The sequence below is a fragment of the Diadema antillarum genome, unplaced genomic scaffold (assembly GCF_040938485.1).
Source record: "Diadema antillarum isolate AM-2024a unplaced genomic scaffold, OU_Dant_1.0 scf00000113, whole genome shotgun sequence".
NCBI classification, from domain to species: Eukaryota; Metazoa; Echinodermata; class Echinoidea; order Diadematoida; family Diadematidae; genus Diadema; species Diadema antillarum.
Window position 1 is genome coordinate 965405 of NW_027271002.1, and position 18068 is coordinate 983472.

Genomic DNA, 18068 nt, shown 5'->3' on the forward strand with positions numbered 1-18068 from the left:
TGTGCTCATGAATATTCATATATACCAAACTTACTGACATCACATATTCTTTGTAATATCCTTTGAAAACAGAGACCCGTTGTTATAAATGTCAGAGGACCAATTTGTTGTGTTTTTTTTTTAATATGCTCAATAACTTTGTAGAATTGCTTTTAGATTTACTGGTATTCCCAGTTAAAAACTGAAAAGTGATAGAAATATCTAAAGCTCAATGACAGGCCCTCATGATTTGCTTATCCCAGCGTTTCATAATTGACTTTAGCGGCGTATCATCTTTTCCCCACTCTACAAGATTTTCATGATAGATATAATATCTGAATGATTTGCATAACATTTTATTGGAAAATTGGAAATAAGTTTTATCGTAGAATCTCCTCGTGTGTAAACCCACGTACTTAGTCTGCTTGGAATGTGTGATGACCCGACTGTCAGTAGTTTGCGGAGTTTCTATATATTTGACACAGTACTTTTTATCATTTAGTTGATGTACAAAGGCTAAGTTATTGTAGCTCTGTGATCCAGAGTTAAACCTGTATAATGTTTTGACCACAAGAGGGTGTACTTTAGCACCCTGTTTTATTCTGAATGTTGCTGTTTCTTGTCATGTAATATTATGTACAGATGGAGCATTGAGGCGTACTGTATTTCAAAGGATGAAAAAAAAAAAATTTCCAGTAAGAGATTTTGTATGTTGCCTGTAAGGTGAAATTCACAGCAATTCTTTGAGTAGTTCACCATTCTGTGTGTGTCAGTAAGACCGTCAGTCTGGTATATATATCAGTGTCATCATAAAGAGATAATAATGCAGCGCTAAATCTTGCTATTACAAGCAAATTCAGGCAGTATGTTTGGTATGAAGTTTGCTCCTGTGATTTCAGTGGTCAGTTACTAAAAGCTGTTACTGTGAAAATTGTTCGCATGCTATGTATCACTGCAAAATGAATTCACACAAAAGCGCTTGAATATATTCCCCATGGAGTTCATTTTATTTCAACCTGGACTTTGTTTTCAATGTGCTAATAATTCCAGACAGCATTATAGTTTGTCCGTGGACATTCACTGTTCCATGTTGGGACAGTCTCAATTCTTTTTTTCTTTTCTTTTGATTTTATGTAGCTTTGTTCTGATGTGTAATTATTTTAATTTGTTGTACATAAAATGCTAAAATGTTATTTCTTTCTAGCAAAGTATGCCCTTGCAGACTCTTGTTGCCAAAAAGAGGATGAGTTCTATTGTAGCATAATTATGTGTGTGTATGTTTGTGTATGTGGAAATCAAGCCTGTATTTAATTTTGTGTTTGTGACGACAGCAGTCTATGGAGGAGTGTACAGAATGGAATCAAACCAATGTCCTGTATGACACATGGAGGGAAGTACTACAGGGGATGGAGCGAGATGAGAACCACTGGAAATGGATTGATTTAGTTCTATGGGTGGTGCGGGGGCAGATATTTAAATTGGTTTATGTGGTGGAATCTTTTGATGCCTTGGTTGATATACAGGTAGTCAAGTGAAGAATTATGTAATCATGATCTATAAAAAATAATTTAATTAAAGAAGAATACTGGTAGCACATCGCACAGTTCCACCTGACGTCAGTTGCTTCGAAGTCATAAACAAAATAATAAGAAAAACACATGATGTGATACACAGATCAATCAGTTCATGTCATCTTTCAATCTTAATGTGTAAGGAGTAGACCAGGGCTCACTTTTTAGAGCTGATTCAATTATTCCCTGTTGCAATGATTACTTGTTACTGTGGCAACAACTTCAGTACAGCTGATTGGTTGTTTTGTGGCTGTTGCTGTAGTGATTGTAATTATTGCAACTTAGTGCAATTACAAATTTTCCATGACGGAATTCTATCTGACCAGCAGGAGTTGGTACTAGATGTGCCAATGCCGACACTCCTGCACAAACCATATGATGATTTCCTGCCATCATTGGCATTGTGAACTTTGACACCAGGTGCACATAGTTTCATACAACAAATAACCCCCAGAATGGAGAGGAAATGGAAGACTACAGTGTCTTGGAAGAGATTGGAAAAGAGAATGTAAGGCTCTTTTATCGCTTGATGTATTCAGATGTGTAAACCGCTATGAAATAATTGTGCTTGAGTATTTTCTGCCCCAGCCTCTGTTTGAGTTGAGCTATTTAATATGCATCGGTGTCCAGAGCTGCATATTCAAAAGATATTTTGTATTATCTTGTTTTCTTTCTTTCTTGAGGCATTCTTGCCTTGAAAAGTGAAAAAAATTAAAGTTTTCATTGTGTTTGTCTTCAGTAAAGAGTGTCTGAAAATCTGTGTTTTTATTTGACTATTGTCTGCAAATTTTAGAGTTTTCGGAGGCAATCGAGCACTGTACTAGATCAGCGTGTGTGAGTGAAAACATTCACATGAATGTGTAACCAGTATACGTAGTTCATAAGTGTTTGTCAATACTCCCATAAAGGTTTAAAGGGTGTGTACAGTTCTGGTTGAGGTGAGGATTTAGCTTGTAACGTTTTTCGAGATATTCAGAAAACACTATATGAGATGCCAAAGAGCATGCAATTCTAAGGGGTATCAAAAGTTTATTTGATGAAAATCGTGGCCTGTGTTGTGGCCTGTCGCCTTTTATCATTCTCACTTTTTTGGACATCTCAGCCATTTGAAAACCAAATTTCATCAAATAAATGTTGAATCCTTCTTAAAATTACATGCTCTTTCATATTTCATAGGAGGTTTCTCATTGTCTCACTTAGGAATGTTGAAAACATTAATCCCTCACCTCAACCAGTACTGTACAGTCCCTTCAATGCATACACGCCTTTCACCTTCTGTCAGACTGCAGCTGCTGCTATCCTCTGGTTATTTCCCTGCATTCTATCATTAGGCAGACTTCTGGGGTTTGTCAGCACCACACACACACACACACACACACACACACACACACACAGCGCTGCATTGTGCATGCAAGCTGTGCCTGTGCGAGTGCTTTGTGTTGTATATGTTTTGTTTTGTTTTGTTTGTGAGTACTGTAATGTTTTTTAAGTGACTGTGGAGTTATTATTGATTTCCCAAATCAATGATAACTCTCGCTTGATAAAATGGGGCCCTGATATCATCTGACAAGTGCAGGACAAAGAACACAAATTATGCATTTCGCTAAATATGACTTTTATTTTCGCTTTTAAAACATGGGCAAGTCAACAAAAAGAAGCAAAGAATGACAAAGACATTCCCGAATATCATCTTGGAACAGCTTAATATTCCTACTCTTTTTCTTTACATAAATTACTTGGTACTAATGACAAACATTCTCTGCATATTCAGGTGTTAATCAAACAAGTCAAAATCTGTGGATGGCATTTTAATGCTCACAGCTACCTAATACTGAAATCCACATCCTGCTCAGATAACACCACCTACAGTCATGCAATCATTTCCAGCTACAAGTCATTGGGGAAGGGTTTACACAACAAACACTGTGAGTGAATTTCGTCTTTCTTGAGGGAATGTTGGCAGTCTAGGGTTATTTACTGACCTTCCAAGAGGACACCCACCCTATCACCTATCGGGAATCTCATCAATATCTTTACAGGGAGTCAAAAATTGAAACATTGTTTCAAAACGGTGAATGGGGAAAACCCAAATGGTAGGCAGAAAGGTCAGTGACATTGTATTCCCTGTGGTTTCATAACATCACTCTCTAACTTGGAAAGCAAAGTCTTGATTACTCCAAACCTTATTAATACATTAACACTTCCAATAATCATAACAGCTTGATGATATGGGTATACACAAATGAATACCTGGCACATTGGCATGCAATTCTTTTCAAAAAGAATAAAGCAACCTTACAGTGTACTTTGAATTGCAGATAGTAAGAAATCTTTAGTGGGAAAAAACAAAAAAAGAAAAAACAAAATTGGTTGTAACACTAATCAGCAAATTGGCAACCCCACTCCCCCCCCCCCCCCCCCACAATCAAATCTTCTCTCTTTCTTCCAAAGCCTTGATCAGTCATGTGATCAGTCAAGTGACATCTGTGTATTACTCTGTTTCTTGCTTTCTACAGTCCCACATGTATTAATGCCAGTAAGCTGACTGCATCCCTTCCCACATCCTAACCACCTGTCATTGTTAACCTAAAGATGGAGACATCCTTGTTTGTGACTGTTCAGAGACCTCTTTTAGCAAATATATCTAGAACTGTTAAAGTTTCCTAGCCATGCATAACTTTGTATAAATTTCACGCTTTTGTGACCTTCCTTTTCAAAAGATATAATTTTGGTGCAATGGCTGTGTACAAAGCTGACAGAAAATAAAAAAGAGAAAAAGAAAATGTTGCACAATTCTCTTCCGTCTTCACAGATTCTTGTGTACAAAGAAAATACTTCTGCCAAAAATGGATAAACAGATTAGACATGCCCAAACACAGATCTTTTTTTTCTCTCTCTTTTCTTCCTACTATATCCGCAATAAGTTTCTGTGGACATACTCCTAACTGTATGGATGCCTCACTTAAAGATGTGTCAATACGTCTGCATTAAACAAGTAAAACATGTTACTCATAGACTGAAATACCACATAATGCAATACACAGTGTGCCTATTAAAATTGTTGAAGCAACTATTCATTTGAAAGTCACCATTCTCTTTACTGTGTTTCAAGACCCTTTAACTTTGATGTCACCTACTCACCTGACAATCACAATGGAAAATAGCAAAAATTTCACCATCAGAGGGCTCCCTCCATAATCATAAACCATTGTTTTTCCTTTCACGGCAACCAAAATGTATGCTTTCATGTCTATATTTTTCCCTTTTCCGTATTAACTAACCATGCCCACCAATACATGCATTTTTGTCCAGACTCAATGATGTAAATTTCAAAGAGACTCAATACGGACGAACAGCTGGAAATAGTTATACACGTAATCATTTTCTTAATAAGAACCAAACACCAGCAATGGATGGTACAAGGATAACCAAAAACTGATCCCCTAAAGGTTGTCCTAGTCACACACAGGTGACTTTAAAATGCAGTAGATATAGTGAACACATTTACACAAAGGATTCAAATCGCATACTGATGCAAAAAAACAACAACAAACAAACAACAACAACTCTGGTTTATCATATCAACATGGAACAATGCATCTCAATATAACATGTAATCTGTACAATTTTGGCTCAGATGTAACAACACAGTGCTTTTGGTATATATGACTGATTGCAAACAAGGCACATGGAATCAACATCTTTCAAGTGGTGCTTTTAGGAGCTTAAAAACTGGACATTTTAGCAATGAGATTTGTACTTCCAACATTTGCAAATAGAGAGCTAAAAAGTTGTTGATGCTGTTCAGCCTCATCAGGAGTAATGCCCTTTCTGCTATCAACTAACTATACACTTTTTGCATCCCTTGCCGAGAACATGTACGATGACTTTAATGGTGTACATTTTCTAATTGGTGCATGAAGATAATGAGCAATTCGAAGATGTAAATTCAAGCTGTTAAAGAAAACATCTATAATGGAATGATATCTTATGGGTAGCAAATACAATAAAGAGCATTCATAAATAGCTGCAACATACCCCTTTGGTTTTTGCGAATTCAAAAAAGGCTACAAAAATTTCCTGCATACCTCATATACTTCTTGACTTCACATAAATGCTGTATATACCCCGCTGTTTTGTGAGTGAATTAAAAAAATAAACAGCTACAAACATCTGTATGCACCATATATTTTGTGCTTTGATTACTATTCACAAAATTAACAGCACAACAAAATACTGACTCCTGTTAAATGCAACATACACCGTCCCCATGGTGAGAAAATACATACCTTGCTTCATTTACTGGAACAATATTTCTTTCTCATTCTTTCACTGTGGTTCTTGATGGTGAGCTTAGCCATTCTTGAAATAGCCCCACACAGCCTGATTCTTAAAAGCATTATGCTCACAAATCTATGCAATGTACAGTGTGTGGATATTATTGATGACTCTCATAATACGTCCCGATTGCATTATACTTCTAAAACAGGCAATGGAGGATAGTCACACTGGGTATGTTGCCCCTGATTAACAAATTGCCCTTCACCAATGTAAATAAAGACTGATTATTCAGCGTTTGAATAATAAGCATGATAAGAAATCATGGGCATACATACCAGGGTGAGGTTTGAACCCATAACCTTCTGATTGCTAGACAGGCGTCATATCCACTATACCAGTAATTATATAATCACTAGCCATCACTGGCTATTGAGCAGAAGCTCGGTAGTCTAGTGGTATGACGCCTACGTAACAATTAGGAGGTTGTGGATCCAACTCTCACCAGAGTTTGTATGGCTCAAGATTTTTTGATCATGGCAACTCCTCAAAGCACTGAATAATCAGTGTGTATTTACACCGATGAAGGGTAAATTTGTCAATCAGATGTGATAAAAACTTGATGCAAGAATCATTAATTTGATCACATTACATCACATATGTCAGGAGTAAGAAATGAACAAGAATTCAGTTTCTCATTTGCTGGGTTGAAGTGATACTATCTCAATTAACAAAGAACAGTAAGTTTGAACTTCCCTGCTAAAAACCTGATGAATACTGGTACTTAAAATAATCGCAAGTGTAATCAACCCATTAAATACGGCATCATTTTGTTGTAATGACCACAGCCCTAGATATTCCTGACAATGTAATCAACAAGTAAAGGAATTCTTTTTAATCAAAGCTCTCAATGACTATCCCCTCCCCCCCCCCCCTCCCATTATACCTAAACATATCATGAGTCATAGAAGGAACATAGCATAGATGACACCAGTATGACAGAAACATGCACAAAAACATGAGATTGCAACATTTACACTTAAACTTCGACATTTATGTAAGCTTTTCATCCAAACTACATTGTAGCTCCATGGAAGATTGTGGCACACTGAACATTTTTAATCTATCAGCTGTCGTCCTGTTCATATATTCACTGACAGTCACATTAATAGTTACGTGGCACTCAGAATAGCCACTGGGTTCTGACAAACCTAGCAACAGGCTTCAGGTCTAGACACACCCAGCAACAGCCTTCAGATCCAGACACACCTAGCAACAGCATTCTGATCGTGGTACACCCGACAACAGCCACTGGACCGAGACACATCTGTATGATACCAAAGCTCCTTAATGGCCTAGAGTGGGGAATTCATTCTCCAGGACGATGTACGTACGGCAAGTCGGACACGTCTTCTGCCTCTTAAGCCAGGGCATGATACACTGCAACAAGAAATAAACATAGAAAACAATTTTAAAAATGGTCCCTACAAATCCTGGATAAAAATGTCTTTCCAGTAGTTTTGGCAACCTATGAAATACTATCAAATTTCTTCCCACTGTCATATCTGATATCATTTGATATTCATAGTGTACTTAGAATTGGTAATAAGCAAACTACTTTGAATAAAAATTTTGATGACTGGTCGCTGACAAGGGAACTTCTGCCCTGAAAAAAAAAAACGATTACCATAGTCTGAAAGAAGCCACACCTGCCCAAAACTTTTCAGAGTTCATTATCTACATGTAAAACTTTGATAGCTATGTCAGCTAACTTTGTTAGCATGTTCTCATTAACTTCTCACATGATAAAACACCAGTGAAAGCAAATTTACAAATCAATCATTGAAAACAAATTTTGACCAGTTCCCCACTTGCAACGTATGCTTGCTTGCAGGAAGTAAAACATACAAAATATATAAAATGCACAATTCTTAAATATAAAGAAGAATATTCCCCGAGAAGCTGATAGAGAAATATTACCTACATTACAGCAAGAGATGTTGTAATGATATCAGCAATAAAGTAATCAAAAGCATAACTCCAATTTTTGCTTTAGTTAATAAAAAAAGAAAAGAAAAGTAGATTGATAACTAGACGTGAATGAATCATTTTCTTAGTGTTAAAAGAAGAGAGAGGAAATACAAAGAAATACAATGACAATTCCTGGTTACCAAGACCCAATGCTCAACAAAGAAATAGATACAGCTGAGCCCTGGAGTCTCAGGCCTCGAATTAACCGACGGCCACCGACGGCCACCGACGGCCATGGCTGTCGGTGCCCCTCTCGTTGGCCACAATGCCTTTTTTTCCTTGATCAAAGTTACGGCCAAAAAAAATGTGCCCTTTTTCTTGTGGCCATGGTGCCCTTTTAGAATGAAAGTTATTATTTATGACATATAATATGCCCTTTCTCAAAGTCTACTCTTTAATAAGCTTGAACAACTTTCCTGATCTCAAATATCATACCTTCAGTTCACTCGCGTCCCAATATATCTGATTCAAACTCAAAAGTATCTTTCCGAGATACGAGACGACGTGTACGTAAATGTACGCCCGACTGCCTCCGCAGCGCAGCGGCCATAGAGTTACTAGCTAGGCAGCGGCGGGCCGGAGCAAGTGGTCGCAAGCCATGCTAAAAAATGCCAGGCCTGTCGGACGACTGCGAGCATTGCCATCTCTCTTGCTCTGCGTTGCATGCCCACATGCTCAAGCAAAATGGCACCGGAAGTGCTCCAAAGCGAGTGCGGCGTATGCGTTGAGAACGTACTGTATTACAGAACCTACATCGTATTGCGTATGGCCTACTGCCTAACGTCGTCTGCTGCGGAGAGATCTTATGCGTGCGTGCGCTGCTGGAGTGTAGCAGCACGGTCGATTGCATACAGCTCTATGGGGCATTCACATCACGTATAAACACCCAACATGCCCTTTCCAATGTGGCCTTGGTGCCCCTCTGACTGACCTAAGTGCCCTTTAATGGCGGGCCTCTTGGAAAAAGTGCCCGTTTCTAAATGGCCTTGCCCCTCCAAAATCCTATTTCGAGGCCTGGAGTCTAGTAGTGTCGAAAGGAAAGAGACTTACTTTTTTGTGGAAGGTATGGCCACAGGTGAGCTCCAGCAAGTTATCTCCGTCCATCTCTTCATGACAGATCACACACGGATCCTCCTCCACATCCTCCCCATCTCTTAGCTCCTTCTTCCAGTTGATTCCAGGTTCAGTCTTACTAACTTGCCCCCAGGCAGGCTGGGCGGGGCTGGGGGCTGGCTGGTACTGGGTGGGGCGCCTGGACTGTAGCTCACTGTTTGTCTGTGGTACGGTGGGACGGGCAAGGAGGCCTGTGTTGTAGCTGAGTTGTCCGGTGTTCAGTGTTCTCTGTGGAGGGACAAAGTAGATGTAGGATGGCAACTCTCACAAAGCATCGGCCAGCCGGCAAAGAATTATGGTTAACAGACGGATATCAAAGGCTATCAATGCCTTTTCACAGCATGCAACATCAAACAAATTAAAACTATGACAGCATCAAGAAACACAAATGGACATGCTCCCTTCTCACGAAACTTCTATCAGGATGTGCATCATATAACAAAGTTCCTAGATCATTGACCTCCGATAAATGATCTTAGATTCAATTACATTACATCAATGACCTCAGATCACTGATATTAGATCAACAGCCTTAGATTCACTTATCTTCAATTACAGACCTTTACTGGTTTTTAATTTTTTTCAAATGTTACCAACTATTACTGCTTATTTACACTTATTCTACATCTGTAATGTTAAATTTGTATGATATCCAGATAACATCATCATATGAGTCAATAGCAAGAGACTACAAAAAAATAAAAAATTCTGTTCTCACAGGAGTCCAATAGGCCTAAATGAGAATAATGCCTCCTGTGACACTTTGTGGCGGAGGCATAAAAATGGTAAAAGTCTAATACTCCTGCACCTTTCACATTTCACACATGCTTGTATTACCTATGAATGTAGCAAACTTGGGGGAGGGGGCAGCTTTGATGGGCGGGGGGAAGGAGCATGGTGTCTATTTGTATATCTTATCACACTGCCAAAAATACCTGTCAAGTATATAGAAAAATCTGACCATCATTTTCAAACAAAAGATCAAAATGTAAAAAACTGGCCCCAATTCGGTACCAGCCCTTGAAAGTACATTTTCTACTGTATTTTGTTAGAGTATTTCTGGTTTTCATAGAATACAAAGTATTGTCCCACATCTAAAACTGGGTCCTCACCTGAGTTGCAGTATTAGCCGGGTCCCGATGTCTCTTACGAACGAGGTCAGAGACTCGCACCATGATGTCGTCCACAGATAGACCAGAGAGGGAGCCCTTGTTTGCCGTTCTGACTTCTTTTAGAAAGTTAGTCAGCTGGACCCTGTAATATGGAGGTGGGTGTAACATTAATCGGTATGGATGGGGACTTGGGGTATATTTTTCATTCTCCTTCAGTTGGGATTAAGAATAGCAGCACTATACTTGTCTACACTCTTCAAGATTACTTCTGATTATCTATGCTGTACCTGTATCTTTTCTAATCATATTAGTTGGTTTCACATTAACTGACAGGAAATAGGAAATCTGTTAAAAAATGCATGGCCAGGGATGTTTCATTTTCATCACATTAAAATTGGAGTAATGCAACGGTATACTTTACAGCCAAAAAAAACCCCAAACAAACAAACACAAACAACAGAGATTCTCAAGAGTTAATTCAATACAGCCATAATACATTTATTACATCTATTTGAATTGATAATCTATCAGCTTCATTTCTGTATTTCTTTCTTTTGGTTTTATAAGCTAACATACATTTTCCACAGATGTTTAGATGCTTGCCCTAATATACTCAGGGCCTCATCCTCAATGGGTTAAAATCAACAATTCTAGTGAGTAAATGAACAGAAGAAAAGTTATGCTCACTTGTTGTAAGTGGGAAACTTTGTGCTGAGTCTGAGCATGATGCGTTCAAAGCTATTCTTTGGTTTCACTGCCGGCTGCTGCTGCTGCTGTGGTGTTATGGAGGATGTAGTCCCAGTGGCCCCCCAGGGCTGTGTCTGGGATTCTAGGGCCCTCTGCTTGGCCTGGAGGTTAGCATAACCCTGGGCCTGGGTCTTCACTGCAAAGGAGTGCTGTGGTTGATTGCCCCCGTTACTTCCAGCCACGAGTGGTGGGTATGCAGAGTCTGACTTCACTGACCCCAGAGCCTGGGCCAGGGCTTGGGCTTTGCGCTTGGCATCAGACACAGTGAGGGGCTGGGAGGGTGCAGGTATGAAGTCAACTGCAGCGACACCTGCTGTGTGACACATGACATATCATATGAAGAAATTCTCTTTTCACTCACATTCGTAACACCTTAGTTTGCACATTTGGTTAACCCTAACTAGGCCGGGCTATTTAGGTAGATGATAGAGCCGCGGGGGCCTCGGCCGGGGGTCGACCGCGCGATCACAATGAAAATTGGCACACACATTGCTTATGATGTAATCTAAAGTACCACAAAGTTAATTTTTCAAAAAATTATTGTTTATGCTAAATTATCTTAATTTATGCATAATGATGCATGAAATCAGATAATTTGATATAAATCACTAAATAAAGCTCAAAACAGGCACATTTTTGGTGTAAATATTCTTTATAGTGTCCTTAGCACACGTACAAGAAAAAAATTGTGCCATCAGAAAAATTTAAGTATTTTATTGTTTTTTTATTTCTTATGTATTTCTTCATTTTTTTACTTTGTTTTTCTTTTTTTTCAATGAAATTTGTCTGCGACATTGTTCCAAACAAGAAAATATGTTAGTTGATTTTAATCAATAAAACCCCAAAATAATCATGCTTTTATGAAATTGGCCTGTAAGCACAGTTTGCATTGAAATTGTACACGAATTCACGTTTTTGAGCAATTTTTGGTCTGAGATGCACGTACATATTTATGCCCAACTTCGGAGCCGCGCCCGGGTATTGCACATTTGGTGTCAAATGATGCGGGAGACTCGATAGAAAAAAGTCACGAAACATCGCGGCGATAGCTTTTTGTGATAGCGATACATCCCACGGAACGTTGAGTGGGGGGGGGGGGGGGGGGGGGCTCAGAGGCCCCCCGGCCTAGTTAGGGTTAAGAGATAAAACATTGTTATGACGGACTGTCCCCAATGAGAATGAGATTTTTATCTTCAAATGCATAACAACATTGATGATCATTTTAACCTTTCTAGTTTCGCGATGAAAGACAATTTGAGCAAATTTGTTTCTCCTTGATCGAGACAGGCAAACTTAGGAGCGGGAGAAAAAAAAATGACGCTTATAGTACAGTAACTATCTAACCACTGCCGTTCAAATTCCTCATGTCAACTCATCATTGACAAAAGGTTTGTACAGAAGACAAAAAACACTCATTGAGTATATTGAAGTCTATTCAATGCAATGATTACAAATACAAAGAAGCCTGTGCTTCTTCCTCCTTACTTCAAATATTTGTCATAATCTTAAATGTTTTACATTATGCAAGCACAGCATATGTCACATATATGCTGATTTGTGTATTTTTCAAATATTTTCATGTTGTTTTAATTATGCTTTTGACATAAGTTGTGGAAATAGTGAAGTAAGGTGAAACAATAGCCTGCTCCTTCAAATGACCTTGGTATCTTATAATATTGTTGGAACTACATCATAACCCCTGAGCACATTATTCTGTGACAGGAGTTAGGGTATATCGGCAGTTAATTCTGCGATGGAAAAAATATACACGTATATATATTCTCTCCCAAATGTCCTCATTAGGCAACAGAACATGATACTGTATAGGCTGTTATTTTCACATACAGATATTTTCGCGAATGAGGAGGTCATAGACATTTTCGCAACTGACGCCGACGCTAAATGCGCTATTACCCTAGTGCATGGAGACATTTTCGCGCGTTGTTAAATTCACGATCCAACTGAGATTCGCGAAATTCGTGAAAATTAAATCCTATGCGAAAACAACAGCTTATACAGTATTTTTAGATACATGTCACATACAGCAATGATTTGATATCCGATATCTGATATCACCATCTAGTGTCATCATCAGACATAGATGCATAATTTCTGTTTCTCATGATATACTCCCTGTGCCAGCCAATGACAGAATTCAAATCCCCCATCATCTAGTTCCACTGGCCTCAGTGACAGCAGAAAATAAATGAAGAGACATCTCCTTCAAAAAATACCAGAGCTGAGCTGATGGTCATTTCATATTTGTGGGTTAAAGAATCTTGGAACAGCCCCAAGGCCAATCTAACCACAAGACTCTCAACTTCTTACCAGGATTCGCACTGGCACCATCCATGAGCATCCTGCCTTGGTTGTCATAGTTACGCTCTGCTCTAAAAGGAGCATCCAGCCAGGAGCCTGCTGCGGCTTGTGACATAAGATGGACTTGTGGTAACATCTGACTGGGTAATGGAGCGCCACTGGGCGTCTTTTGCTAGGGAAGGGAGATCAATGTTACATAATGAATGAGTTGACTCTTTTTGATATCATACCTATGTGTGTCATACAAGATAACATACAATATCTTTCTCAAAAAGTGCTCCGTTTGAGACTTAAAGAAAACAATATTCAGGCTAAACGTTCTGTACAAGTCACTCTATTAGACATCTGCTGATTAGTCAAGGAGAAAGACTTAAAACATTCTTTAACCATAAACATCAAATGCCTGTATCTTTCCTTCATCAATGGAAGCATGTCTGATGGAGACCATGGGTGGAAGACTTCCAAGACAGCGAGCTAATTCCACATCACAATGCAGACATCACTATGTATTGCATGGGTCAGTCAATAATCAATCAGTGATTGGTCAGCTCATTCTACATCCGATGCAGTTAAAACTGTATATTGCCTCAACCAGTCAAATATCAGTCAGTGATAGATAAATATGATCATGTGATAGTGAACCAATTGTACTATTCTCCCTTGGGAGAACATGCTAACATGTTTTATAAAATGGGTTCAAGAATGTAGCCAATTGGAAGTGCTGAAATGAGTCACGTGTGCCTCCATTAATTTCTCACTAACATCCACGGCCTGACGTCACAACGTCTACACTAGCAGTGCGCACTCAATCAGTTGTTACAAGTGCATCGCGCGCTACTATACGCGCGGTCAATCCTGTAAACAACTTCTCGTTTGGGCTGCCGGCCGGCCTTTCTTGTAATTGTGTGCATAACATGTGTGGCGTACGTATACTGTACTCTTATACGTACAGTACTTATATGTGCGGGATTTCCGAGTGCCACGTGCTTAAATACATCTTCGGACATCTTACAAAGGTACGTGAAAAATGCTGTTAGTTTTTGACCCATTTTATAAAACAAATGATGCACAGGATTATTTCGTGGCGTTAGTGGAGATGCAGCTCACTCTCAGGTATTTACAATGTAGTGCAACATGCACTCGGCTTCGCCTCGTGTATGTTTTACAATTGTAAATACCCTCGAGTGCGCTACATCTCCACTAACGCACTCTATCCTGTGCATCATTTGTATAACCACATATGAAATTTTTGAGTGTGTACTGTGGTATACACTGTGTATGACAGACCCTCAAGCTCTATACACATGTATGTTCATGTTTTGCTGGCTGCAGGCTTGTTGGTGATATTGTAAAAAAGTTAATGGAAAATTCAAGCACTATTCTCAAAAACTACTGTGACTAACCCACATAATGTGTCAGATGATGACTTCACCATCAATGATATTGACACCCCAGTGACAATTGGCCCTTACCTCTTGGAGACCCTCAGGCTTGTAAACGAAGGGTATTTCCACCGGTGTGAGGGAGTCCAGGGTAGCACCTCCTCCAATCATCCTAACCTGCTCCTGAAACTTAGTCTGTAGGATTAAAAAAAGAGTTGGGAGTGGCTTCTTCAAATCAAGTTTGATGTTAGAGAAACCTCTTAAAGGGATGATACAGTATTGGTGGAGATGAGAATTGGGCTTTTAACTTTTTGCGAAATACCAAGAAAACACTTATGAAATAGTACAGAGCATACCATTTTAAGAGGAATTCAAAGTTTATTTGATGAAAATTGGGTTTGGAATGACCGAAATATCCAAAAACAAAGTAAAACAAAGCGATCGTAATGAAGTGTGGGTCCCACACTCATTAGAATCGCTCTGTTTTGGATATTTCAGCTATTTCAAAACCAATTTTCATCAAATAAATGTTGAATTCCTCATGGAATTACATGATCTTTCATATTTCAAAGGAGGTTTCTCATTATCTCACAAAAAATGTTAGAAACCTGAAATTAGGTCTCAACCAAAACTATACGATCCCTTTAACCCTTTGTATGCTTGAGTAATGATTGGTACTCAGAGCCCTATAACACTAAACACTCTGTCAAAAAATCCCTGGCACAAAAAGTATTAAAATAAACTGTACTCTTTGAGGTTTCCATCTAGAACTCGACAACATTACACTGACTTGCTGCAGATTAAACACCCGTACATTAATATACATTCTGATCATTTAATGCTCACTATTGTAAGTATGTATATAACAGTGTCAACTATTTAACTAATATCTCTACAGCCACACTTTGTAATAGAATATTTTCATCTGTCGCTCCCAAACTGTGGAATCAACTACCCCAAACAACCAGCAATACATCATCATCTTCAAGAAACATCTAAAAACTCACTTGTTTCATTAATGATCACATTGTAAAGTACATTTGAACATATTTGCTAATGGAAAATATGCTATATCTTATATTGTTATTATTATTATTATTAATATAATAACAATAATCATCATCACCATCATGATGAAAATAATAATAATAATGATAATAATAATAATAATAATAATAATAATAATAATAATAATAATAATAATAATAATAATAATACTAATACTAATAATAATACTAATAATAATACAATATTATCATTATTTCTAATAATGGTTATTATCATTATCATAATTATCATAATTATTATTATTACAATTATTATCATTACCTCTGCCAAGGGAAAGGGATAGGTTATGCTTTCGTTACTGTTGGTTTGTTCGTTCGTTCGTTTGTTTGTTTGTTTGTGCGTGTGCAAAATAACTCAAAAAGTAGTTAACAGATTGGGATGAAACTTGCGAGAAAGGTTGAGAATGACACAAGTAACAAACGATTAACTTTTGGTAGTGATCCGAGAATTTGGGGGGAATTTATGAAGGATTTTTGATAATTTGGCAGGTAGGGTCAATGAACTTAGCTCAGGCTGCGCGTATTTGAGGTTTGCATGCGCGCACTAAAGTGCGTGCTCTAGTTTCTGCTAGGGCGAGGTGCGCAGTGCAGCTGAGGGTTTATGACGTATTATAAAATGGGTTCAAGAATGTAGCCAATAGGAAGCGCTGAAATGAGTCACATGTGCTTCCTTTATTCTAGTCCCATTGCACTGCGTGTTAAATCCTATTGCCGATCGTCTGTGCGCGCGGCGGCTCCTTTGAATTGCATGCATACGCGCTGTCAATCCTGTAAACAACTTCTAGTTGGGGCTGCCGGCCGGCCGGCCTTTCTTCCCTTGTGCATAACATGTGTGGCGTACGTATACTCTTATACGTACACTTTGTACAGTACAATAGACCAAGCGTTGTGGGACCAGACGCGTACATGTAGTCACTTTGAAGGGTAAATCCAACGATTTAGCAGGTTAATTCTCACGCCGTTTTCAGAGTATGTTGTCTAGTAGGCCTATATGAGGAGTCTATATCAAGTCTTTAAGGTAAAGGGTGCATATTCTATGTAAAATAAGTAAGTTTTCATGCGGGAACTTAAGTGTCCGGAAACCCAACCCCCCATCATACTTATACTGTATGTGCGGGATTTCCGAGTGCAACGTGCGTAAATGTTTGGGACGAACATCTTCGGACGTCTTGACCCACAAAGGCACATGAAAAACGCTGAAAAATGCTGTTAGTTTTCGAATTTTCGACCCATTTTATAAAACAAATGATGCACAGGATTATTTCGTGGCGTTAGTAGAGGCATAGCTCATACGCCTACACTAACGCACTCTATCCTGTGCATCATTTGTATAACAAAGGCTTCTATACTGGGAAATTGGGCGACTTCCAGCACACAATGCTATAAAGTTTATGGATGAAAATCACTGATATCTCTATGGAAGAACAAGATCAGTGGTGGAAATGACCGGCATGCTTGGTGGAGGTCTGCACTCTCAGAGTGCTTTTCTAGTTATAGTTATAATTATCATTATCATAATTATTATTGTTGTTGTTATTTTTATTATTGTCATTATTATTATTATTATTATCATTATTATTATTATTATTATTATTATTATTATTATTATCATTTCTTATCATTATCATTATTGTTGTTGTTATTTCTATTATTATTATTATTATTATTATTATTATTATTATTATTATTATCAACATTATCATTATCATTAATATTATGGTTATTATAATCATTATTACTATCATCATCATTATCATCATCATTATCATCATCATCATTATCATTATCAAAGTAGAGGTAAAGAGTCATTTCTTACCCTGGCTTCCTCCAGTCTGTTGAGGTTGGTTGCATAGGCATCATCCCACATGCTCCTCATAGGTCTCACATGAACCTCCATGGATGGGTTGCTAGGATACAAGAACATAATGACAGTCAAGCAGTCATGAATATAACAGAGTACAAATACTCTAGTCACATCACAGAGAGTTATGACATCACAGTGACTTAGAACACTTGGAGAATGTAAATTTCATTTAAGGTCACCAATGTCACAGAACTGTGCACACATCCCCTGCACATATCCTGGATCCTGATCACAAACAAAATTATCACCAAATATTAATCCCCTGTCCATTTTACCACAGAGGACCTCTCATGATAATTTCATATCTAGATGACTTCTTAGAGATAATAAGCAATAAAAGGGATTAAGATATTTTTTTCTTTTTTGTGATTATCTAAAGAGATTGGCTCAGGCTGGTATAAAATCATTTTCACTGACTGAAAGCAACTACATCTATCAATGCGTCATCATCACCATCCCAATAACCATCATCACCACCACCATAATCATCATCAACATCATCTCAGATCTATAACCATCACCAATACCATCATTACACTCATTATCATTATAACCCTTTTCTCAACTCTTCTAGAATCACTGCAGAACTCATCTACCATTTACGC

General features: G+C 38.2%; 1 protein-coding gene across 1 annotated transcript in view; it reads right to left on the reverse strand.

Moving 5' to 3' along the window:
• Positions 1–6811: 6811 nt before the first annotated feature.
• LOC139719675 (uncharacterized) overlaps positions 6812–18068 on the reverse strand; it is a 72804-nt gene continuing 61547 nt past the window's right edge. The window contains exons 31-37 of the mRNA XM_071631073.1: positions 17416–17506; positions 14623–14727; positions 13160–13322; positions 10772–11141; positions 10085–10226; positions 8910–9200; positions 6812–7268 (exon numbers count right to left, since the gene is read on the reverse strand). Coding sequence (XP_071487174.1) covers positions 7176–7268; positions 8910–9200; positions 10085–10226; positions 10772–11141; positions 13160–13322; positions 14623–14727; positions 17416–17506 — 1255 coding nt within the window. The 3' untranslated portion in view covers positions 6812–7175. The remainder of the gene's footprint in view (positions 7269–8909; positions 9201–10084; positions 10227–10771; positions 11142–13159; positions 13323–14622; positions 14728–17415; positions 17507–18068) is intronic.